At 37.0% G+C, this 27,493-nt stretch overlaps 1 protein-coding gene across 1 annotated transcript in view; it reads left to right on the plus strand.

The window, feature by feature from the left end:
* The window catches only part of LOC149283236 (E3 ubiquitin-protein ligase LNX-like), a 71,609-nt gene that overhangs the window by 6,644 nt on the left and 37,472 nt on the right, over positions 1-27,493 (plus strand). The window contains exons 2-5 of the mRNA XM_089497777.1: positions 19,099-19,340; positions 19,825-19,986; positions 21,287-21,489; positions 23,587-23,958. Coding sequence (XP_089353903.1) covers positions 19,099-19,340; positions 19,825-19,986; positions 21,287-21,489; positions 23,587-23,958 — 979 coding nt within the window. The remainder of the gene's footprint in view (positions 1-19,098; positions 19,341-19,824; positions 19,987-21,286; positions 21,490-23,586; positions 23,959-27,493) is intronic.

The raw sequence follows: 27,493 nt of genomic DNA on the forward strand, positions 1-27,493 counted from the left end.
CACACACACACTCTCCCCTCCCCTCCCCTCTCAGCCCTCTCTTACCGGTGCTTCCAGCCGGGTCAGCGGGTTGACGTCGCCTTCTGCTGCAGCCGGAAGGAGGTGGAGTTGGCAGCGGGGGTTTGTATGCGTCCGTCGCGTATACTTTCCCCGGCTGTCAGAGATCAGAGTTCCCCGCACCGGTGCGGGGAACTCTGATCTCTGACAGTCGGGGAAGGTTTGCGCGACGGACGCAGACAACCCCCGCTGCTAGCCACACCTCCTTCCGGCTGGAGCGGATGTTGTCTACGCGGATCGCGTAGACGTCAACCCGCTGCCCCGGCAATACAGCAGGAAGCACCGGTAAGTGTGTATGATGGGGGGGGGTGAGACAGGAGGATCCAGGTCCCCTGCAGCGGTGCGGGGGATCTGGATCTTAGTCTCCTAATCAGACTCTATTTGAGGTCTGATTAGAAGACGACCCCGATTAGAAGACGAGGGGTATTTTTCAGAGCATTTGCTCTGAAAAAAACCTTGTCTTATAATCGAGCAAATACGGTAATAAATTTGCAAGATACATTATTATAGGTGCTCCAATATCTTAATTAAGTCACTGACTGATAAAAAGTGAACATCAACCAATAGGTACTCAAGAAACTGTGCTCACATCTGAGAAATGTTCCAGATTTCTTTTAGTTTATCATTTTTCTCAATATAATCCAGTCTGACAGTAATAGCTGTTGCATTTCACATGTACCTGTTGTTTCTCCCTTGAGCATCTTGACATTTACAGCTGTCAGGACACAAGGATATAATGTTGTGAGTTAGAGCTTCTTGATACCATAAGAAGAAATAAGTGTTACAGAAGCTTTACGTGTGAAGTATTTCGTGTCCGTAACAGGGATTGGTCTTGTGGCTTGTCCTGTAACTAAGGTTTCATTCCTGGAGTTGATTCAAATCATCTTTTTTTATACAGGCTGCTGTGCTTTCTCATTCTTCTAAATGTATATGTAGTTGCTGAGGCTAATGCAAAGTGTAGTCCACGGTATCTGGGGCAGAAATAAGCAGCCTCTAGCACAGCTTCTATGATCTATGGGTGGCCATAACCATTGTTACGCTTAATATCCGATTCACAATGTCTAGCATTCCGGCAGTCGTGGATGATATATTCCATCGTGTTCTATACAAGCTATTATATTGTCCAAGGTTCCTAGTACTGAGCCTCTTATTTGCCCAGTTGGGGGTGGAGTGTGACTCCATACCCAACTGGCTATCCACTAAAACCCCAGAAGGTGTATGTATATTTTGTTCTCAAATTTTCATCAAGATTCTTATATAAAATGTCTGGCTCTCCAGGTGTGTGTTTTAATTAATGTGACAATGTCAATACCCAATCCATCCTACACAATCCAGGAGATGTATCCCTCAAGAAATAAATATAACAAGAAGAAGCATAAGAAAATGTACTTTTTACATGTTCATGGCTTAAGAAGGGTGAAAAAAACCCTAATAAAAAACAAAATGATGCACATGATAGGTTTTACTATAAATTGACAAAGTTTATTATACAGGATATGAAGTTCCTGGAGGTTCTGATCCTTTTTTGTGTTTCACGTGCACAATTATCACATACATAAAGAATCTCACGTTAGTGTTTCCTATTCCAGTTCCTTTCTCCCATTGGCCTGTTCTCTCATTAAAGACTTTATTGTGATAAGCAGCCTACCCACCCATCCGTTCTTTAGACTTCAAACAAGGTTACCTGATATTACCTTACGATGACCTCATTTGTTGGAGCATTAAAAAAAAGGACTTAGCAGAAACAATACAATTGTTCATATATTACAAATATGTTCAAAAGCTATACAAAGTTTCTTCCCCATTCTTGCATGAACACATTAAGACCTATTTCACAAGCTTTTCTTCTGTGTCACGATGGGTGCCTATACTGAGATAATTATTAATATTTATTTATTGATTTACATGGCGCGATAAAATTCCACGACGCTGGAACGGAATGCGTTATTGTAATAAATTAATACGTACTTTTGGTAGCAGACCAGGCTGGTTCAACAGTAGGATGGAGCTGGTGGCTAATATCTGTAATAACATTTCAATATCAAACACTGTGTACGTTTCAGGTATAGAAAAGTTCATGATCTGCTTTGGGTTTTTCATAAAAATTATTTTATTTAAATGCAATATTTAAATCTCAATATCATGGTCAGCTTTTAAAAACTCATCAGTTTGCTTATTTTGTTGAGACATTCCACGCGTTAAATTTTTTTATGAAAAATTCAACAGCCACTTTGCATTAATAAGCATTAAACCAGAGGCTTACATATTAATAGCAGCTACTTCTTGCTATCTATTAAAATATATATTAATATAAAATTAACAGATATACAAAACCTGCATCTGGTCCCATTTTGGAAGAAAGATCATAAATGATAACAGAAATAAGCAGATGATAATTAAAACAAATATATGTTAAATTCTGCTCTCCTGCCCAGAGACCCAGGGAATCTTCACTTTACCTGGAGACTCCAAGTAACCAGATATGGTTGGTATTGTCATTCCCACATGGAAACGATATTGACGGTATATTTGCACTAACAACTCAAGCTGATTATTAGAACTGAATTTGACAAAACAAATGTTGAAGATTTTTTTTAAGGGTAGTCTGTAGCATGTCGATCGTAAAGTAAAAACAGACCATTAAAGGGTCTGAACTTCCACGCCAAACAAATGGGAAGCCTAATAAATGCCACCTTTACAGAGCCCTTTGTAATATTATACCCTCCACTGTTAACAATATACCCTGTTCAGGATTAAATTCAGCTACTGTTCACAGAGAATGAGGTCAAGCAATTCTTATGCTAAGAAAAGTTTAAATAAAGAACTGCGTTTTTTTTTTCTTTTGGGATCTCATTGTAACTAAAAATAACCTTATTTCAGTGGGAGTTTGAAGGAATTACCACTTAACAAGTGTCATTTTAGCCTAACAAGTCATTCATTATAATGCACAGAGAAATTATTATATAGCTGTATCTCTCTCGCTCTCTCTCTCTCTCTCTCTCTCTCTCTCTCTATCTCTCTCTTTGTATATACACTCTCTGTATACACACTAAGTTTTGGGTCAGTTAGCTGTTTTCATTAAAAAACAAGGTAATTTCTTGTTGTAACATTATTGCAATGATAATGATTTATAATGATAAATTAGCCTTTTAAATTTAAACTTGGACCAGCAAAAACAACGTGCCATTGGAAAACAGGAGTGAAGGGCTCCTACACGTATGAAGATACTCCATTACAAACCAGCCATTTCCAGCTACTATAGTCATTTATAACATTAACAGCATCTACACTGTATTTCTGGTCCATTTCATGTTATTTTAATGGACAAAATCTGCAGGACATTTCTAAATGACCCCAAACTTTTTAACAGTATATATATATATATATATACACGAACCTGGAATGTAGTAATGGATATGTTGAATTTAAGACCCTGCAAAAAAAAACTGCAAACTTCCAAATGAGACCAAATATCTGTAAAGTGTTTCCTTTTGTACCATCACATATCTGATTATATGGTTAAGGAAATAATAATGACAATAATATTTACACAGGGAGAGTTGAGGCGGTTGCCTCTTCTTGTTCTTCTGTCTTCGCTTGTCCCCAGTATCAGCTCTGTTAACCTGGCCCCAGGAGCACTTCCGTTGCAGAAGTCCTCCAAGAAGCTAGAATAATGCAGACAAATGTGGGGAGAAAGAGAGGTGCAGCAAGGCTTCTTTTTCTCCATCAATCTGTCTGTAATATTCTGGTCCTTTCGTGGAAGAGCTCCAGAAGACCTTGTTAATGGAGCTGATACTAGGGAGAAACAAATGAGGCAAGAAGTGGAGCTACGGAAAAGTAGACTGGAACAGGGAACAAGTTGGCAGAAAATGTAAGTAGACATTGAGAAAGTGTGAGGGAGAGTAAGTATGTGAGAGAGAGGGTGTGAGAGCAATGAAATGCAATGTCGCTAGTGGTCCCTCCTGCTTTTCAGACATTCGTGCAAATTAATGAAATAGCCAAATTTAGTTAAAATTACATTTTGTACGAATCTGTATGCGCAAACCATTCAGATTATTTCCGTCATCTTGTATGGTATTTTTGAATTACTCAGTCATAAAAGTAAATTATTTTATATACTGTCTAGATATAACACACTGTGTGTAGCGACAATATATTGTCAGATGGATAGAAACGTGTAAACCACAATACAGTTAGGTCTGTCTAGATTTGATAAAGAATAACAATGTATTTTTATGCGTGTATCTAGGACATGGTGCTCAGGTACCATCATCAAAATTAAAGGAGCTCTGGTCATATCACATATAATTTATCATTAGGATTATTTTGAATATGTGAATTTTGAATGTATGGTTTGAGTTTAATAAAAGTTCAGAGACTATAATGTGTGTGAGTAGTATGAAGGAATTAAATATCAGATTGATAAAAATTAGGGAAAGTCTTTTTTTCTCCAAAGATAGAAAATAAGGAAATGATCCTGCTGAATTAACGTCCAAAGTACCCTTTCCAGCTGTTTGCCTTGTTAATCTCAATAGTTTAGGAAATTATCTAGTAATATTCCGGACTGGGATGTTTTGCCAATTTGATGTGAATTCTCCGTCACGCAAGGCTGAGCAAACACCAAAGGCCCAATCATAACGCCCAGTGTGACAATTCCATGACAAGGCTTTTAAATGTATAGAGATGTTTACGTTCTATAATAATCATGTAGTTTTCCTTTCAAAATAAAAAATTATGACGTCAAATACAAAAAATTGACCGTGATCGTTGAAGAAAAGGGAATTATGAATGTCCAAGATTTTTGAAAAGCAATAATATAATACATCACTCAATTGTGTTGTTTAGTCTGTCTCATGTGGTTGAAAACATCCTGTCTTAAATCTTCCATTTTAAACAGTTGTTTTAAAACTGCAAAGGAAGGAATTTCCTACTGTAGCTGTAAGAATATTGCATTTCCAAAAGCTGGTCAATTAGACATGTGTATAGGAATGTTACTGTTGCAGTAATATTTACAGAACACAAGCTGGATTTGTTTTCCATATGTCTGGACTCAGTCTGTCAGCACATCTAATACAACTATTAGTTGCAACACGTGCGACACAAGTGTGCAAGTCCCAGCGGACCTCTTAATGTTTACTATCAATGGCCCAAGGTCACTTGTGTCTTCAGACATGGAGTGTGTGTGGTTCATTTAGTTTATATTAATATAGCACAATGCCTTAAGAGTCCTAAAATGAAATTCTAAAAAGAAATTACAAAAATAATGTTATAAAAAATATAATTGAAGGCTTTTTATGAAGGGTTAGGGGTATGGAACAGGGGGCCCCTTAGGTATTGTGGAAGATCATCACCATAAAGTTGAAGATGTTTGGCCAGCTATGTCATTTTGTGTACAGAAAGGCAAAACAGGACAACAGTACTGTAATGAGTAAGACCACATTGTCCATACATTACGTTGAGTCACCTAGTAACTATTACAAAAGCACTGACCTCTCTCTGATATAATATGAAGGTACAGGAGGCACGCAAGTTGCCAAATGTCATGATTTTACTTGGCGTTATTGCAGGGATTAAATATCATCTTTCACTTTTTTTTGAAGATGGATATAAAAGCAGTTGTGATGCCTTAAAGGAATAATAATTTAACAGAAACAGACTGGAACCTTTTAGGCAAACTCATTATGTATCAATGATATAGTAAGTCATCCTCACTTGTAACAGATCTCTTCGGACTCCATCTGTCTCATGCTTCTTGTCTTACAGTACATTATTTTGCATAACTCCTGATTCACTAACAGCATAATTTACCAAGATATATATATATATACATATTTATTGTGTGTGTGCACATATATATATATATATTTATTGTGTGTGTGCATATATATATATATATATATATATATATATATATATATGTGTGTGAGTGTGTGTTTCTAGCATTTAATTTGGTATTTGCCATTGTATGTTTTTGTTACTATTATTATTATGACTAATACTCTCGATAGTGGTTCTTAATTGTTTCATGAAAACATTTTAAAACCAAGTACGTATCCAGGTGATTTTTTTACCCTCCGTTATTCCAGGTCACAAGACAAGGACAACAGCAGACAACATGGGAGTAGCATATGATTGCTAGATGCTCAGAATTATGGGAGGATACAGGATTTTTTTCCAGAAGAAGGCAAATTCAGGTTGTTATATTAGAAACTTGCTTGGTGCATGGCTTTCAAGGGAAAAACTAATATGCTGCACCATAACCATTAGAGACCATTGCATGAGACCATGAGAGACTCTCAGTATAATGTCAAGAAAAATTAAGAGAACAATTCTGGAGAAAATCATGGGTGGGATAATGAACACATTGATGGCCACTGTTGCACGTACAGTGGGACGTGAAGCCTCTTATATACAATGCACGTGACATTGAATGAATGACAATGAGCATGTCAGTTATGCTTGAATGCATGCACTAATATACCTGTATTCAAATATTGTTTCATTTATTTACTATGTCACATTTATGCCATCACTATCCCCTTCTGTAAAACTGGATAGAGGAGACGTTATGATGGCAAATGGATTCTTTCAATATCACGGGTGATAGGAAGCTATTAATCAGAGATAGGTTGTTGAGCTCTCCACGGTTGGATTGAATCTTCCCGTCTATACTTCAGAATGTTTGGAAACTTTCATTGGTGTATTCTGACCCAGGCCAACTAGGTGTAGACTAGGCGTAGAGTGGGTCCAGTCCGTCTATCTCATAACATGGGTGATCAGACTCCCCGGTACACTCCTTACTTATTTGGCCTGTTGGGGAGGTGAGGAAGCTCCCTTGTAACTGGCCCATTTACATGATTAAGGTCTGTGCCTTGCCGATACTGCCTTCGGGATATGTGGTGTACACATCGTCCTCACTTAGGAGGTAGAGCTCTGGGATGTGATGTCATATCCTAGCGCTCAGCAGAGATGATACCGAGCAAAAACTACATTGGCTGAACTGCGACCACATTTGAAATGAAGGTTTGACAAGGCTGTACATCGCCCGGAAACATATGCAGAGTTCTTTGGTTTAAAATCACCCCCTTTACCCAGGGGAACGTTAACACTAGTTGTAAATTCCTCCAAAGGTTTATGATAAACATACATTACGCTGTTTTCATTAGTTTCACTGTTTATGTCTTTTACCACTAATTCCCCGGAGGACCCTGAAAGAGATGTATGGGAGGTGATAACTGGGCAGTCGCAGTTAATTATAATTCTACTTGGGTGAATGACCTCAAACACTAAAAAAAGTTAAGAATATCTTTAACTGAGAACCAGGTCAGGAAAACATTTGTCTTTTAATTGTATCTATTCATTTCGTGGAAGGCTTAAACACATTTTGACTTTCGCAAACAGGGATGTTAAATTCTACATATTCTGCACAGAGTTTCAGTGAGAAACAGCAGAAAATAGGTCATTTCATTAGGTAACTGCTGCTGTCAGCATCCAGTTAGTAAATTGGGTTCCGTTTATGAGTGCAACCAGAGAGAAACATCTTAAGCATTGCCACGTGTCCAATAGCAGGGTTATGGTGCTTATGGCTGACATGGTTCATATGTTGGACCTGTGATGTCAGGAGTGGGACTAGCATGAGACCAATTTCAATGAGCTCTAATAATTAAACAAGAGAAAAATTAAACTAGAAAGGGGGATTTTTTCCATGTTTTTTTAATGTTGTAGACTGTACATAACACTACATAAATTGTTTTCAAGTCTTATGGACAATTGGTTTATGGATGATAACCATGACCATTATCTATTTTTTATTGGTCACTTCTTGTGCTTATGAAAATGATTACTTAAACCTTGCTTATATTAAAAAATAAGGTTTCAACAATCATTCTTTTAAGAGGTCTACTTACCTGCCAACGCCGATTTCTTTCTATTAGCCTTTTCTTCCTTCTTCAGTTTAGGTCTTCCACCGGTGTCCAAACTGTATTGTTTAAACCTTAATAAATGTAAAGTTGCCCTAATCATTTGCTGAAAAAACTTGGCAAACAATAATAGTAACTCCATCATTGTGAATGACTTTCTATGTATGTCTTCATTGTCCGGTATGTTTTTGGTGTTTATGTCTCTTTTGATGGCGGATAAGCACCATTTGTCCCATCAAGTCTGTCTGTATGACGATTTCTGCCATAAAGACGTAACTCTTACATGGTCATTGGTCTACTCTCTAGATTCAGGATAGCCTTATCCCATGCATGTTTAAATTCCCTCTTTGTATTAACTTCTTAGTCTTAAAGAAGATGTGCCTCTCTGTATTTCTGTTTATTGCTAATCCAGTACTCTAAGCCTATGTTCATCTGTATTTCAACATCAGAATGAAAGACTTCATATGTTATACTGACCTTTCTGATCACTCAGTACTGGGAGGTCACTAAGGTCAAAAGCCTGTTTTAGTAAATCCAGACATCTAGGAGGCTTGTTTTAACTGGGATCTATACAAGGCACATAGACACCCCTTACAGTGTGAAATATGTATCTAGAAGCCCTTGTACAGTTTAATTTTCAAGCTGCATCAGCTAGTGAGCTTTAAAGGGAGAAGTCACCAAAGTTTTAATATAACAAAACTGTGCATAACTCTATCGAAGCAGACTATTTTGAATTTTTTTTTAGGTCTTTTTTCGTTTCATGCAGGATTATACACTCTATGTTCTATATCTAAATAAACATCTGTGGCCATTACCACCAATACCTGTTTGTCACTACCGTCTTGCAATAGTCTCATTATGTGGAGTTCCTAAGCTCATCCTAATATCCCAAGGTCATGTTTTCCATTCTTTGTCTCATGTGCATTTTCCAGCGTGGATGAACCTACATGTAGAAATCCTTACTGGCAGTCTACAACAGTTCCCATTTATTCATCCTTGGAATTTAATGAAAATATTTTCTGTCTGGGGCCTCTGCATATGTTTATTTTTATACTCTTTCTGCTGAACAGTATAAACATAAAGTCAGAATTAAATTACATTTTAGTCTATGCCAGTATCCCTTTACAGGCTTATGAACAGCTCTTTAACCCATAACCCTACAACACTCCACATTTAAAGTGTGCTAAATGGCATTATCAGAATAAGGTTTTTTGTGTTATACATACAAAATTCAGATACACCAGTTGTTATGCTTGGAGATTCTCGAGGTTTGACCCAGAGTCTCCGGGTGAAGTGCTGCCTCCCCAGATCTCCAGGTCACTCTGTTCTTCCTCCAGGATGGAGATCCATGCCCATTCCCTGCCCAATTCCCTTTCCATGGCCAAAGAATCTTGGGCTAGCCCTGCCCTTATGCACAGCTAGCCCTGCCCTTATGCACAGCTAGCCCTGCCCTTATGCACAGCTAGCCCTGACCCGGGGAAGTTCACAGGTATGCCAGTGGTAGTTTTCTTTCTGTGTTAAGCAAACAAATCCTTGTCCAAGTCAATGGAAGCTTATCTGATTAAGATAATAAACTGAGGAAAATAATGTAAATCATCAAGATTTTACAGTCCACAGTAATGACAGACATAAAATAACAGTGATTTCTGTTTCCCTACTGGTATTATGTAGTTTTTGGTAACATGGTTGTCCCTTCATACTGTATAGTGAATTCAGCTAGTTAAAATGTTCAGATTTCTATTGCGGAAATTTGATTACAAGCTGTAGTCCCATTTTTAGGCCAGAATATCCCTCAAGATTGTAAGCTTGCGAGCCGGGCTCTCTCCACCTAATGTATCGGGTTGTCTTAGTCTGTCAATTCTCGTCTTGTCAGACCCCTTGAATATATGAATTGTATTAAGTGCTGCGTAAATTGTTGGCGCGATATAAATAAAAGATAATAATAATAAACATAAAATCAATGGTAATTTGCTGTTAGACAAGCTCACCTCCTTTGGTACTTGAAATATCAGAATGTTCATGCTGGTCCACCTGACTTGCAGACCCTGAATTAAATACGCAAAGCAGTGGATGATTATCTGTACAGTGAGACTTGAAGTGTACGGGAGGGATAGGTATTATACTCTTCTCAGGTCTAGGTGGATGACATTGCGTGTGCCCCCCCCAGAATGGCAAATCATATATGTGTTGTTGTAGATTAGGTTTAGCTACCTTTGCGTATCATTGAAAGATGCTTATTGTACCTTTGCTGCTTGCTATTCTTGGAACGTCAGATGTCCAGATTTCTTTAGTCATAACTTTGTTAACCGAAAAAATGCTCAGAATAGAGAATTAAAAAGATTCTCAGATCTCCTGCAGATGGTAAAATCATCTCTCCCTGCTATACGTAGTTTATATAAATTAGAGTGATGTTTTGGTTTTATTTTATATAGTATGAAAAGCAGTTAAGGTTTAACAAGGCATCCATCTTCAATGGAGGCTCATAAAATGAAGTACTTTTACATAACCAAAATGCATAATATCTTCATTTAGAACTGCCGCTGCCAAACCCCTGGGTCATGCATACCGCTGGGAGGAAAGCCCCGTTCCCTCAGTCCCAGCACGCCGAGTCTGAGCTCCGGGATATGATGTAATTTCCTGACGCTCAGATGTAGGCAGCGTGTGAGGGCCACGAAGGAGCAGAAGAGCTGTCACGCTTGAGTGGCTGGTGGACAACAAAGATAGGGGGAGTGGTGTGTGTGTTTTTGTGTGTTTGTTAGGGTGTGTGTTTAAGTAAGTATGTAAAGGTGTGTGTGATTAAGTATTTTAGTGTGTGTGTGTGAAATATGTATGTGTCTGTGTTTTGTATATTATTGTTGGTGTAAGTATGTTAGTGTGTGTGTTTAAGTATGTTAGAATGGGTACAAGTCTCGCAGGGGGAGCCTGGCATTTTTAGTTATGCCGCTGTACATTGCCTATATTTATATGCAGGATACAACATTATACCACGTACCAAAATCTATGGGGGCAAACAATGAAAATATGTGGGCTGAACTTTTTAAGTTTATTGATCTTATAAGCCCTGCATCCAGTAATCATTTGCATTCCCATCATGATGGATCCACGTGTTTCCTAGACTTTCTCTTTTAGTTTGTGGATTTTTTTGTCATATAAAAGTTGATAGAATGTTGTAATATAAGCACCACAGTTAAGCATTTTGCGATAAATATCACATACAGTATTCCTTGCAGCAAGGTAACATGAAGGTCTGTTACAATGTTTTTAAAAAGACAGACAGCCACAAATATCTTTATTACAAAAATGGTGTCTTTAAACTTATGATTTATATGATAGCTCCATGATCTGAAAAAAATGGTGCATGTTTTACATAAAGCTTGCAGAGAAAAAAAAAAGTGAAATCCTAGAAGCCACATGAAATGTTTTCATGCCTGATTATATTTCAAGTAGACACGAGAGATTATGAGCAGATCAAAATATGTGTGGATAGTCTGTTTTCGTTTTTTGAAACATATTTTTTAAACTATGGAAAGATCCATACATGGACCGGTTTCAAACACCATTCCTCGCTCCTGGTGAAATTGTAACATATATCTTAAGTGGACTGAGTGTCACTAAATAAAGACACGGGCTACCTAAGATCATTCATGGCCAACTTCCAAGGCAGTGTCATCAGTAATCGTGTGAACATGTGATCTGTATTTCATCATCTTAGTGATCTTGTGCAGATATCCCAGCTTGAAACTAAGGGGACAATTCCAAAAAAGAAAAAACTTGCAATGATTTACTGAAGAATGGTCTCTAACATTTGGAAAGAAAGCAGATGCCTTGAATTCTTCAAGAGCACTGGACTCTACCCCCCAGACACAGCTAACAAGACCAAAACAAATGGTTGGGAAAATTTGGAGCCAAGGATGACCACTTATTTCCAAAATGTATCCAGGATTTGAAATGGCCTTCATGAGAAACAAATTTTCTATAGGAGAAACACATCTGTGCCTGAGAAAACCTTGATTTTTTTTGGCTGTTAAAGGGCTGCTAACCATTGTTTTAATATCACTGATAACATGCATAGTGATCGTCACTTTTCAGTGTAGCACATTCAAAATGTATATTTGAAACATGGTTATTTATTTTACATTTAGGCCTTGCAAAGTTTTCCACGGAAAATTGTGAACATGAAAACCATGTAGAAATAAAGCCAATCTTTGTTGGCTCCTTAATCAAGAGGCCATCGGAAGACGAGGTTTGCTAACCACACACATTATGAGATTTGTGCAATCGGATGCTGAAGCAATAAAAACCTGCTCCCCAATTTCCTCTGCTTTCCTTCTCCAATACACTGCTCCCAAACACAAATTTCTTTAATGGCCATTTTGTTTAAGCCAACAGGTCCACCAAGACTTACAGTCTTACTGAGTGTTTAAGCAAGATACTCCAGGTTGATATCACAGTTAATTTTTGTTACAGGCCTGCAATAGTTACAGGATGTCAATGATCTAATCTTAGTAGTGTGAAAAATGGAAAAAAAATCATTTTTGAGTAATGCACAAAAACTAACATGACCTGTTCAGTAATGTATTTCTGAGGGGTATTACCATAGGCCTGACCTGCAATAATGCTCTCAGCCTCCTCGGCATATCTTATTTATGTAGAGATATGATGTACTATACCAGCATTTTTCCTTAGAAGGTTGTGTTGCACAAGAAAATATGAAGGCCGTTATCAACTATAGTGCAGCAATGTAAATGGGTCAGTTACAAGCCAGTTGAGCCGTGGCACAACAAGGAACCTGATGATCCAGTAATCCATTTGCACCTGATAAAGCAGGAGCCCTAAGTCTAGCCAGCCTAGGCCAAAATGCACCACTGGACCTGGTACTGATTGCTTTATAAAATCATCACTGTGTTTAATGACAACCCATTTGGTAGGACTCATAAGGATGGGTGTCAAAAATGTTAAACCGTCTGTATATTCAAAACCATTATATATTTTTTTTCTGTTTGTATCACAATTTTGATGTGAGTTAAACATTTATATTTGATTTGTGATACTAATAATATAAAGGTAGATGGATAAATCTGTATATATCTTGATTGAAACATGTAAACATTCTTGCCCTTTTTTATTTTTTATTACATCAATTTATATATATATATATATATATATATATATATATATAAACATACAGAAAAGGAATCAAACTCTAAAAAGCATATACTGTACAGTACATTGTTTGAATATATAATAATATATTGTTTACCATGGACCTGAATCTTATTTTATATATAACATAATGGTACTGTGCTACATAATATGATGCTAGAAAAAAAATTACTAATAATCTTGTCACGTATACTCATTACATGATGCTTTTCAAACACATTTTTAAATATACTTTATGTTTTTATCTATTTCTAATAATTGGAGTTTTTCACAAGGAATAAATCTTTTTTTATTTGTTTGCTAAACAGAAACATCACTTCTCTATGTGAGATCAGGGTTCCAGGCTGCTGGTGGCATTTGATAAATATGGAACATGTGTGGTCTTGAAGCCATATGTGTAGCTAGCGTGACAGTCTTGGCCATATTGTATGTGAGGTGTTAAAATGGTTAGCAGATGGGATGATATTCGGAAAATCATTCTCCCTGTTTTTGGGGGTTTGCGAGATTATGAATTTCCATTTGGCATTGATTTTAACATTAGTGAGAATTAGTGAGTATTAGAATTCTATAAGCACGTGTACATTTGCATTTGTATATATAACCTGTTTTTGACACAGTAGAACTTATTTTAGAATTAATTCCACATAGTTTTACTTATTTGTTTACCTTTAAGGAAAAGCCTAAACAAATCTATGTAGAACTGTGGAGCAGGACAACAAAATGTAAGAAGCAGGAAGGGATGTATCCTTAGAGATCCTCAGAGATTATCATAAAGTGCTACTAATCTAGGCTTCAGAAATTAAAACAAAATAGGAGTCATTGCAATGTATGAGAATAAATTGCACCAAGTATAGTCTGTGTTTTCTTTTTTCTAGTAATTGTATATGTTGTTTGTTTTACCAATTTGGCTATTGCATGGCCTTACATCTGTTCTGGGCTTACTGTAGTGTAATCATTTTTGTTAGTATAACATGATTATAAATTATGCTTAAATTGTGTGAAAATGTATTTATCGCTTGAATTATTTTCTACAAAGCATGCCATGTTGCATATTTTGGCACTGAAGGTTATGAGATATTCAAACACTAATACTAAAAAGTGAAGAGACAACAACATTGTTATTTATAAATTATAGGAATACCCAGTTCCCCATGTGATAAAGTAATGCTCCCACAACTTAGACTTAAAAGCTGGTTATGTCACATTTAGCAGCAATACCTGTCAAATGCTCTCTAATAGGGCTCACTCCTTCATGCTAAACTGCTTGTTGTAGGTATCTCGGTATCAGAACTCCATCTCTATAGGGTTCTGATACAAAGCAGAACTCAAAGGTCCTTCAATAGAATTGTCCAGGTCCTGATACAGCCAACCAACCCAAAACCATGACACCGCCAACATCATGATTGAGATTAGGTAATTACAAGGCTACTAATCTAGAACACCATTTGTGTGCTTTTTGTCTAGAAGGATATACTTTTTCTTCTTAGAGAGCATTGGTTTTCCGCCTTGCTACTCTGCCTTGGATCCCATGATTGACCAGTATCTTTCAGATGGTGGATTCATAAACACTGACCTTAGCTGAAGTGGCATGTTGTGGCTTGTAAATTTATATGCTGACAACTTTAATCTGATATCAAGGGCCATCATTTCCCACCATCCACCAAATGTTCTAATCCAAGTCAATGTGTAATATTTCACACAACTGTATAGTTAATATAAAAAATTTAGGTATAATATCAGAGATGATTTTAAAACCTCCTATAGCCCTTGATACTCTTCTTCTATAAATGCAGACAACTTTCAGTAGACAACCCTGTACATGGTACTCCTTAGTGAACTGTTCATCTTCATATAATGAATGAAAAATAGAATCATAAGCGAGGGAGGTTTTTTTTCACTAGTGACAGTAGTCATTTTATAAATGCAGATGCTATTTAAATGTGTTCTCATATGCTTTTAAATGTCCCCATTTAATTTACTGAACATGTCCTCGTCATTGTTTTGCTTGGGAGGGAAATGATTTTCATCAAAAGATGACTGATTTTGTTTTGCATAAAGGGTGACAAGTACTGTAGAAAGTGGTATGCTGCTGCTTCTTGTTTAAACCTATGAATAATGCATGTTTATACAATGATAAATCATTTTTGATATATCTATGTAATGTTTCTCATAATTTTAATGTAACATTTCTAGGTATTTTGTTACTAAATGTATGTTTTGTTATATTGCCAATTTTCATGTACAGTGCCTATGTGGAAGGTGAAAAAAAAATTCTGTCCCATATAAACATAGAAGTAGGGATGTTGTTTTAGGGGGCTCTAAACAAAAACTGTATGGAGCCCTTCTCTTTAATTTCTAACAAATAAAAGAAAACCACTAATTTGATGTAAAATTATATATAGAGAGAGAGAGAGAGAGAGAGCTCCATCTCACCTCCATTCTCTGATGGGGTCCCATAGGTCAATGGAGGCATTAACATATACCTCTATGGTTGGAACATGTTGTGAAACATAATAGGATATATGCAGATTGATCACATTAGCTATAAGCTTCTTGCTACATATAAGTTTGTGACATTATTATTATTTATTATTTTTTATAGCGCCATCAAATTCCATAGTGCTGTACAATGGGTGGACAGGACATAACAAGTAGTATGTAACATAACAAATTGACTCACAGAGACAACAGGTGACATATTATGATGAACTTATGTTCATGAAGTAAGCTTGAGGCTCGTACAGGCATTCAAGACTCCAGAGGTCCTGTTTTCCCAGTTTAGTAGTATGAGCTTGAGGTATAAAACGAAGATATCAAAGACAATGCTTATCTTTCTGCTGTTTCACCATTTAGATTACTGTTAAGGTCTGGCAGCTCCAAGTCATTGGTTTGGCAAATCAATTGTGTCCCTGTGCCATAATTTGGTAGGTTTTATTTTGTTTAAATATGTAATCTGTTACCAGCTATCTCTGCCAGACAATTCTCCTAACAAGTACTCACCATGATGAGGTATCTTCCTGATGTTAGACAAGGACTTTTGATTTGCAAATTGACTCTCCAGCTGACAGCATGACTTGATGGTGACAAATGGACATGTGATCCGGCCACAAGCGATTTTATGGTGGCTTTAAGGAAAAGATGGATTGTCACTAATCAGTGATACAGTAACTGCAGCAGGACCTAAGAGGTTTATTGTTCAGTAAACGTAACCGTAGCTAAACAGGTAGATACAAATTATAGGTCTTACAAGCATATTTTTCAGGACAGTTTAGCTCCTGTATGATAACTTCCAGTGATTATATGTGCCAAAGAAGGAATTACACAACTGGCAGTTCCTGAGATCATATATGAACCTGTAATAGTAAAATTAAAATAAACTACATATAGTTTATTTTTTATTTATTTATTTGTTTTTTCTTACTCACGTGTCTCAAAGTTTGCATTGAAATTTTTTTTTTTTTTTTAAATGTAGTCACCATTGTATTCTGGCCTAGGCTGACTGATTTTAGTGTTCCCTTAAATACTACTTTTATCTATTGGAACCAGCCCCCCTTAATTTGATCCGCTTTACTGCATATGATAGCTGAATCTCCCTTTTACATTGTCGGTCTTTTATTGGGTACTTACAATGAAGTGGATCCAGTATTATTCCTACTGGCAGAGTCCATTTAACTATGCTTTGATATCCATTTACCACTGGTATAATAGAGAAACTGACCCAATTCTAACCTTTTTTAAGTAAATAAAAGTCAGGATTTTTGTGTTTCATTACGAGACCACATAAGCTCTTCTCAGCAAAACATACAGTCAGATACTATTCCTTGGCAGAAAGCTATCCCACAAAAGATGCCTGATAACCAACTGTATCAATATAGACTTCAGTGACAGTGCTGAGTACATGAGAAAAGAGTGTATTTGCAACTAAAGAAAATGCTCAGTCAAATGTTGTCAAAGAAATGTATTCTGTGAAATGATTTCTTATTTGCAGATACAAAGTTGCATACGTTCAGAAGAAAGGCTGTCAAGAGAAATCTGTGTTTAGAAGTAAGGGAGCTTGAAAGTATGTGGCAAATGCGGGATTTACGAAACCCATTTATTTTCCGACACAGCTTAACTTTTGATGTAAGAGCACAGAGATTGCCTTTACGCAAACGCTACTGGAAGTGACTTGTCTCATTGACGTAGAGCTCCAAATATTGCTCAACCATGCATCACCAGTGCGATAACTTCATGAGGATTTACAAGTAGCGTATTTGTTAAGTGTGTCATAGTAACAATTACATCAAAATCTGGTTCATGACATTGGACTAACGTGTTGGCTGAATGGTATGGGTTTTTTTTTTGCAATACATATTTCTTTGTGCTCTTTAAAAAATGTAGTTGTGTTACTGTAACTACAAGGCCTCAGGGGGTGCAGTTGTGATATACCACCCAAGTGCTAACGAGTCAACCATCTTCCATCTTATACCATGGAGACGTATTGAAAGAACAGAAAACGTGCATATCGGCGACATACATCTCTCTTTACGGTATCGTGCCTGTGCTTTAGCAGAGACTATATATTTGCTAGAACTCATAGATATGTGGCCAGATTCTTACAACATTTTAGGGGGTTAAGAACAGGCAATGTGGGTGAGAATTGTTGGACTGGAAATGCAAAAGATCTTAATCTCTGAGATTCTGGGGTAAAAATTCTACAGGCATAGCTACAACGAGGTAGTCATTACATATAAATAATTAAGAACCTTAAAGATGGATATATATTCCATAGGAAAAGGGGACACCTTTGTTCCTGAAAGGAAATATGTTTTTTCTAATGCTTTTACTCCCATGGATAGGCGCAACTGAGTTTGAAATGAAAAATGAATACCAGTTGTGAATTTTGTCAGGCAGCTAAAATGGTGTGTCTGACGTGTTGAACGTGGTCTTGTCTTTAGTACGTTTGAAAAGAACAGCTTGCATTAAGCAATGTACAAATACTTATCCAGCAGCTGTGATACCTTGCAAAACAGGTCCTCAGTGGCAGACCTCTGCCATAAATCTGAAATGTGAAACAAATACGTTCTGAATTTAAGCATAATAGTTTGGGGCTTTGATAATTTGCAATTGCAGAACATGTGTTAGCTGTAAAAAGCTCCTTTTTCAATCTAGATAATCAATCTTCTGAAAGCTACGGTCTCTGTTTATTATTAAAGATCTCTTAAAATGGCTAGTATTCCTTTTTATGTACTGATTGTGTATCAAACCAATAAGGAAGGTTGTAGGGCAACCTGGCTCCAGAACTAAATTGTTTCTAGTTACTTTTTATATATATATATATATATATATATATATATATATATGTGTGTATATATATATATATACTCAATTACTTCTGTAATATTTCTGTTTTGTTTAGCATTGCAGACACTTACATTTAAAGTACAGATAAAGAACATTATTTGTTACTTACGTAGGATGGTCAGGGAAAATCAAATGTTTACAACATATACAAATACCTGTATATAGTTTGCTGCTCTTGGAGCTGGAACATTTGTTGGCTGCCTGTGTACTTCTATCTTCTCTGTCTACAATTTACAGAATTCTCTTTTAGTGGACTGTAATGAATGAAAATCTGTGATTCTAGGGTAAACAGTACTGTAGTTTGGGGTAGCCGTATTAGTCCATTGTATAAGAATGCAAAAAAACAGAATGTTGCAGAATCTTGTAATACTTTATAAATAATACATTTCTAAATGCTTTTGACTTGATAAAGGGAGGACTCACGAAAGCTCGTCTATTATTTTAAATACTGTAAGTCCAATAAAAAAGGTATTACAAGATTCTGCAACATTATGTTTTTTTGCATTATTAGGGTAAACAGGATAGATTATTCGCTGGTGTTTGTCATCAACACTGTGTGCTTTCAATTAGAATGTGCATTACATTAGTTAATCTGTGCCATATTTGCTTGTTCTAGGTGTAAAGGAGCTTCACATTATGGCCTAACCAAGGAACGTAAGAGACGCTCTCAGGATGGGTCCCCGGATTGCAGCTCTTCACTGGATTTAACAGTCGCGGCTGTCTCTCCAGATCTGTCAGCAGCTGTATCCTTAGCAAACGATGAAGCGGGTCAAGACAACCCTGCTTTCAGTTCCCCCACAGGAGACAGCCATTTCAGAAGCGGATCAGAAGAACCCTGCCGAATTAACAGGAACAGAAGTAAGGCAATGTATATGGAATCACTATTGTTTTGTGGTGTATGAAACAAAATTACACTCAGTGGCGTTGTTCAATGATTCTGCGGCAACAAGTGTTTTCAAAGGCATTGTACAAAGATAAACAATGATACAGAGAGATGCAGAAGGTTTAAAAGTTCATTGCTATGTAGAAAGAACACACAATACAATTTTGAAACATTACCTGTGAACAGTGGCCTATCCTGGCCTTGGCCAATTTGGGTGGTAAGTCCAGAGATGGAGCAGTAGGTTGCCGCCCAATGAGCGGGTTATAATGGAGATCTTTGTCACATTTAAACAATGTAGAACTGTGGCTTGCTGGCACATCCAGGCGTTCAGCCCTAATGAAAGAGGCCATGGAGAAGACACTGTCCTGTGTTTGGTCAAGGGCAACACCCAACTTAAACCTGTCACTACTATGAACCTTCATTTTATAGAAATGAAATACATTTCTTTTTGTTTTGCAGATCGAAACTTTGAACGTTCCACAGTCAGGAGCTTGTCATTTAAAAAACTTAACAGAGCCTTCAGCGTGCTCAGGAGAACAAAAAGTGGAAATGCGGTTGTGCAGTCTACTGAACGAGAGCGAGTGCTCCTGCAGAATGCAAACGTCACAGAAGATTGTCTTGGTCGGTTCTCTTCCGTATACCATATCATATATGCAACTTGAACATTTTTATAGGCTCTTAAGTTCATATGTATCTTCTGTGCAATCTGCTTTCGCTCTATAAATTTAATGAAATCATATAATAATATGAAATCATAGGATTAACTTGCAATTGTTTGTCTTGTTGCATATCACATCTCCCAAACGCTATATTCACAAACAAATTCTTATACATTGATCCCCTATAACGTAGCCTTGTGAGCAGAGCTCTCCTTGCCTGATTTATAGTCTGTCAATTCTAGTGCTTTGGATGTATGTATTGTAAGAAGCGCTGCGTAAATTGTTGGCGCTATATAAATAAAAGATAATAGTAATACTTAGGGGATACGCAGTGCATCAATCTTCTGAAAGCTATTTTTTTTTTGGTGAGCTTAATGTTTTACTGTCCAATGTTAAATGCAATGTAACTGATGTTAGAAATTGATAGTATGGATGATGTTGGAGCAGTTTTTATGACAGTCAATGAAATGACCAAGTTTAATTTGTAAAATGCCATCTAAAAATGTGGAATGTGATTTAAAGATCATCTAAAACTATATCAGTTCTAGGGAACTTTTATAAACACAGGAAATGTGATAGTCTGCTATTAATATGTGTAGATTTCTTAATGAATTCATATATACTGTATATATATATGTCTGAATTGACACACACTCACTAGGCTTTTTAATAATCGGCAAACTGATTTTATTATAGTATTTAAACATTATCGCTGTTTCTGTCTGCTTAACAAGGACCTTTGTCAAGACAAAGTTAAGGACTGAAACAATGATAATGTTTGCTTACTAATAAAATTGTTTGCCGATCATAAAAAACGCCTGTGAGTGCATGACGACTTGGACATATATCTGTTGGCTACACAGCACCCGGGCCATAAGAAAAAACTTATTTTAGCTGAGTACAGGAGATTTGCCCCAAATGCCCCCCTCCCAACTATTTTCAGTATAGGAGATGAGTTAAGCCATCACCTTGCACATAATATAATTACCTCCAGCCAGCCCCAGATCTGATTGAGTGAACCCTTTGGATGGGGGTCTTTCCTGATACTGATTGGCTGATTCAATAATTGTTGGACCACGGAGGAGGAAGGTAGCTGATCAAGCCCTCAGAGAGTACTTTAGTATACATTCTTCTTTAGTAAGGCTATCAGGGACAATTTTATTCCAAGAGCGAGAAATTATTATTTAGCATGTTCCTTTATCTCTTTGGTCCTATTTCCTTTTTGTTCATAAACATAATTGTAGGTATTTATGTTGCCACAGTGCTTCCCAGATTACATCACCTTATTCCAGACGGAGAGATTACCTGTATTAAAATCAATCGGGTGGAGCCTAGCGAAACCCTTGGTATAAGGATCGTGGGTGGAAATGAAACTCCCTTGGTTCACATAATCATACAACATATTTATCAAGAAGGAATAATTGCTCGAGATGGGAGGCTGCTTCCAGGAGATATGATCTTAAAGGTACTAGTTATGTAATAATTTGCTAGTTATTATTATACTTTTCATATTGGATTATGCCATTTTAGTTCCAGTTTAGGCCAAAATGTTGTGCCTAAGAGAGGGACATTTTTTTAGGTATGTCACAGGAGGGTAAAGATGAGAAGTTTAACAATACATTGCCCGCTCTGCCTTCTTTCTCCACATTTTGGACCATACCCCACATTTATTCTCTGCCTATTTCCAACATGTGCCCTGGCGAAAAAATGATTTCTTGTACCGTGCGCCTGGAGGAGCAGACATCATTATTATTTTATATAGGGGCACCTAGAACAAAATTATGTCCTGTACACAATGCACATGATTCACCAGAGTCTGGTTAACAAGCAGTTGATATCTTTACTGCTTACGGAACCTCTCCCTTGATTATCGTCCACTTCTGATGGATAGTATATTAAATGACCCAAATTTGGCACTGTGTTCACATCAGGCCATATAAACTTTGGTAAGATCAGAAGACAGAATGGCCCGTATGATCTCTCTGTGTGTGCTCCACATTGATCCAGACTTGGAAGCAAAATGAAACACAAACCATTTTTTATGCTCCAGGCATCATCATCTCTGCAATATCTCTTGTTGTTCATCCCTCTCTGATCAACAGATCCCACGGTAACTCACATGCCATGCAGGACAATTGCCATGCCTACTGGTTAACACCTTGTGTGGTTTTTACTATAGAAACCTTTGTTAATAAATGTAGAGTATACTTATAACATAAATCTGAAACCACAAAGTCACAAATTCATTAAAGAGAACTTTACTGTCCCTAATAATCCCAATAAAGAAGAGTGCATATTAAAGTACTCTATTAGCGCTGATTATAAATGTTGGGCCAAAAATGTTAATCAATAGAGAGGAATGTTTGAGCATTTTTATTATTTTGTCCATGTTCACAAATTTGTCCTTTTAAAAGCTTTCTTTTAAAATCATTTACATATATAATTTAAAAAATATATAAGACAATGTAAAGACAATGGAATTAACGGCATTAAAATTACATTAAAGGAATTAAAATATATTTTGCATTGCTTCCCCTCTGGCCCCAAAAAGGTTAAATGTGGTTTCGGGACAGTCCCACAAAAGTGGGTTTTGTCAGGGCAAAATAAAAGAGAAACTACTATGATCAGGAAAAAGTGAATGTTTAAAGTTCCTGGCCTAGCTTTATAAACCCAGTCTTAAAAACCTCATTGTTTTATTTATTGCAACAAAGAAAGCAAAAATCATTCACTTTCTACCTGAACCAAGCAAACATGGTTAGAGCTGTGGATGAGCAGGAATCTGTAAAGTATTACTGGAGTTCATGTGTTTCTAGGAAAATTTTAGGGATTTCACAATGACTTCCCAAAATATTTTATCACCTTCTAAAATATGATCAAGGCCATCCATTCTTCATGTGATACATACACAAAAAACTAAGATCTATTAAAAACAACCCTCTGCAAAAACACACAAACATATACAGTATATTTGGTGTAGTTGGTCTATTGTTTCGTCATTCAGGAGAGAGGTTGGACATTTTTTCTATCTCCAGTTATTCTGTGAAATCTAATTATCTTGTTTCCATGTCTGTGTATTGTTTCCAAGGCCATTAGTAGTATGTATCTTGCAATATATACGTATCCCAATGCAATGCCTCTGCAAAAGTGAGCCATTTTGCATATTTGAGGGCGTTATTGAGGAAAGGGGCACCATTCGCAAGGCTTCCACAAAAACCTGGGAAAAATCAAATGTGTTCTCCATTCTAATGAAAAGATCCACCTTTTAACAGCTTAGTAAGCTCACGTGGATGGGTATGAAGACTAATTCTAAACATTCACCATAGTTTGCAAGTGGAAGTCTACAAAATGTGTCGCACATTAGACTCACGATGTAACTAACGTAAAGTGGAATATTTGTTATTGTCACCTGTTTAATGGTAACACTAGAAAATATTTATACGTTTGCCATGAAACTTCCTCTTATGTTTCTTAAAAAAAATATTGTGCATTATAGACTCCTGGTCATAATAACATATTTAATGATTTCTGACCTAGACACTTCCTTCTTTTTCTGTTTTTTTAGGTAAATGGCATTGACATTAGTAATGTACCTCACAAATATGCCCTCTCTGTGCTGAGACAACCTTCTCAGGTGTTAAGGCTCACAGTTCTAAGGGAACAAAGGTACAAATGCAGAAGCAATGGAATCTCCATAGACCAACATAGCACTGGAGAAGACAGCATTCATGTTGTGCTAAGCAAAAGCAGCCATGACGTGCAGCTGGGGATCAAGCTAGTCCGCAAGCGAGATGAGCCTGGAATATATATTTTCAATCTACTTGAAGGAGGTGTTGCAGCACGAGATGGTTACTTGCAGGAGAATGATCGTGTTTTGGCGATAAACGGCCATGATGTGCGTAATGGTACTCCAGAAATTGCAGCTCAGCTCATACAGGTCAGTAGTTGTGTCTTACATGGTTGTCTGACTGTAACCTTCCCCTCCAGTTAACCAACCTTTATAATCCATGTCCAGTAAGAAGTTAGACTTTGAAGTTGGACAGCTTTGTTCCACCATGTAAACATTGTGTTATCCAAATCCCATGCCTACATAAAGGTGTTTTCCCCATTATTTATTGGTGGCCACGCTTAATCAGCTATTTGTCTTTACAAAGTGTTGTCACCATAGTGCTCAACAATGTTCCTCTTAATTGATCCACTAGTTTATTGCAGAATAACTCTTTATACATAATCCCATTGGACTGTATAGAGAAAAGTAAGAGTAGTATTTTATATATTTTAGATGCATTTTGAACTTATAGCACTTTGCATAAACATTGTTGCAATATGTCTGCCTACAGATACAACTGAAGAGAAAGTTAAGGAATCGTTTATACAACTGCTCTGTTTATGGTATCCTAGTATTCTTCTCCCTTATTTCGGTGTAATAATAAAACTCTACCACTGGTGTGGTCAACATTTTAATGGTTGAGATGAATTCAGATTTCGGTCATAATCAGTGAATTTACCATAGTCTACATATCCGTCGTGAAGCACTGATGCTCTAATACTTGCAGTATGCTACACAAGCTTCTTCTCAAGATTGATGAGAAGTCAAGCTTTGATAAACATCAGCTTCCCAAGGTTTATAAAGAATAATATGCAATGCATTGTGGGCCTTCCTGTAATAGATATATATTCAGTAACTATTGCAAACATTTATTGATCTTTTGAAATTTACAGGCTTAACTTGTATATTAATTTCTACAACTTGTTTTGTCTTGTTTTGTTTTATATTTAAATTACAATAAAGCTCAGCTCTATTTGAGCAGCTGGGTCTCTTTTCCGTAACTCCTACATCCTAACGACTAATGTTAGTGTTATCCAATCTTCTTGCCTAATCCAGAACGCTTAAGATTGTGTCTTTGCCAAATGCATAAGAGAAATGAAAGCTGAAAACCATTGGGATCAGTTCTTTTGACACATACTCAGCTTTGCAATTATAAAATTCCTTCCCTCCTGGAGGCTGTCAGCAGGCTGCGACATAAAGCAGGTCCAGAGCCCTCTCCTCTATTATCTATCACTGCCACTGCATACATTTGGGTTTCTCACCGTTGACTTTGGCCATGTTTTACAAGTTACCGAGGAAACATTCTTAACTTGTTCAGCACAATACCTGAAATTATTCTACAGCTTGTATTCCTAATTTTTGGTACTGAGTTACATAGGGACCACTATATCACAAATCAATAAATATTTATATCTAATGTGCTGGCTTTACAACACCTCACCGACAGCTTACCTCCATGGACTGCTGATACCAACCTTTAGAGTGAGGCTACCAGCTGTATTGCGCAAGTGTTCATGGGTGATATAAAAGTGCGGCATGTGGCCTTGTGTTTATCGGCCGCTGGCCTTTAAAGTGCCGAAGCTGATATTTCACTACCAGTTTGGTCCTGCCTCTTTTCTATTGCTTCAGAGTGAGGGCTATGAGTGTAGAATGGTGTTTCACAGCCTTAAAAGTCGAAATGTGACAACAGATATGTGTTTTTACTAATTTAAAATTAAAAAATATATATATATTATATATAAAGTACATATATACCTTATTTAGTTGCATAAGTAGCTAGTGTTAAGTGAAAAAGCCACACTTTTAATTACAACCTCCTCTTTGGAGACCTCAAGTGTTGGGAGATTTGTAAACAAAGGCCATTACATAAATGCAAATGCAATAGCACATTCTACAACCCTTCTCTATATCGAGGGTGATGGATATAAAAAAGATTGAATTGCAAAGTGACAGAAAACAAATCTAAAAGGGAACTGTCATACAGGGTCTTCTGGGAGCCAAGCACATAGATTCAAACTACATTTCTGCATTCTATTTATGTCATTGAAGGACATTTTGTACAGCTCTCAATAATGATATGCTCACTGTGCATCTCGGATTCGTGCTCATGCATAAAACACTCCTTATTAATTGTTAGCTAGATGCATAATCATTTCACTAATTTAATTTAATTTTTAACCCTTTATTTAATAATTTCTTGCTTTCGTGTCATAACGTCTTCACTGATTTGCATCCAGGGTTTACCGGAAATCTCTTTAAGCTGCTCCCTTATTGCTTACATTTCTCATAACCAAATGCAAATTACATCCACCATGTGCAATTTTTTTGGGTGTGACTGTTTTTAATGGGATTTCACAAGTTTTCAATGTGTGCCCAATTGCCAAACCATTTATTTGAGGAAGCAGATACTATTTGTAATTTGAATTCACACCAAAAAAACATACAATTAATGAGTATTGGGCATATGTTGTAGAAATGTCACAGGCGTGCACAGACTTGATCGGGTGCATGATGATATCAGTTGCCTTTACTGGATGTAGAAATGTACTGTGTGTTTGTGTATATCAAGCAGTCAGCCATGTGCTAATCTATTACATTGGCCACATTAAGCAGGATTGGTATTAAATACTATATCTCACACTTTTCCCAGTTTCTAAGTACCCCATATGTGCAGGTAGAACAGTGTAACTACACAGCACCTGCCTTCTTAGGACTTTTTTCGTTTTGAGGCCATAAAACTCATGACAAGTACAATGTCACTATGGTCATTAAATTATATTATATTACACACAGTGGCACAGAGATAAAAATGTTATCAAACATTGACAATTTAGTTTAAGGAAAACAAACTGTAATAAAATATATGAAGCAATGGATCAATCTTGTTAGCTAACTAATGCGATCTTGATGATCTGGGGTCCCTGAGAGTTCTGGCATAGAAGCAGCACCAGCATACCATCCCCTGTACGGTGGGCACACTGTTTGCCACTCACCAGGGACCAACCCACGGTGAGTTCTCACTTAGCCATTAGTGCCACCTGAATGAGCCATGCCTTAAGCAGCTACCTTTCCCTGTCATCTGATCGTCTTGGCCTGATACAGAGAAAACATGGAGGGTGGAACAAATCGTTTTGGCAGATTTATCCAAAAAGGTCAGTGAAGCTGTGCCTTCTATAATGCCCCATGATTCCTTTTCACAAATACCTATCCATCCTATATCTAAGTTCTTCTGCCCAATCCCCGGACGCTGTATATGTTAATTATATTCCGTGCTCAGTACAGCCTGATCCTGAACGTACAACTCTTCATCTTAATGAATTCCCATGCAGTGAAGCAGGCCTGTTATTGCTAACTCGTTACAACCCACGGTGAGTTCTCACTTAGCCATTAGTGCCACCTGAATGAGCCATGCCTTAAGCAGCTACCTTTCCCTGTCATCTGATCGTCTTGGCCTGATACAGAGAAAACATGGAGGGTGGAACAAATCGTTTTGGCAGATTTATCCAAAAAGGTCAGTGAAGCTGTGCCTTCTATAATGCCCCATGATTACAATCACAAGCTTTAACTACCCTGACGCATTCAGCTTACCTGGAAATGAACTTATAGTGGGGCAGCCCTTTCTTAATGCCGCTTAGTGGCCTGT

This window comes from Sceloporus occidentalis, unplaced genomic scaffold (assembly GCF_023333645.1).
Source record: "Sceloporus occidentalis isolate IW3139 unplaced genomic scaffold, rSceOcc1.0.p SCAF_107, whole genome shotgun sequence".
Taxonomy (NCBI): Eukaryota; Metazoa; Chordata; class Lepidosauria; order Squamata; family Phrynosomatidae; genus Sceloporus; species Sceloporus occidentalis.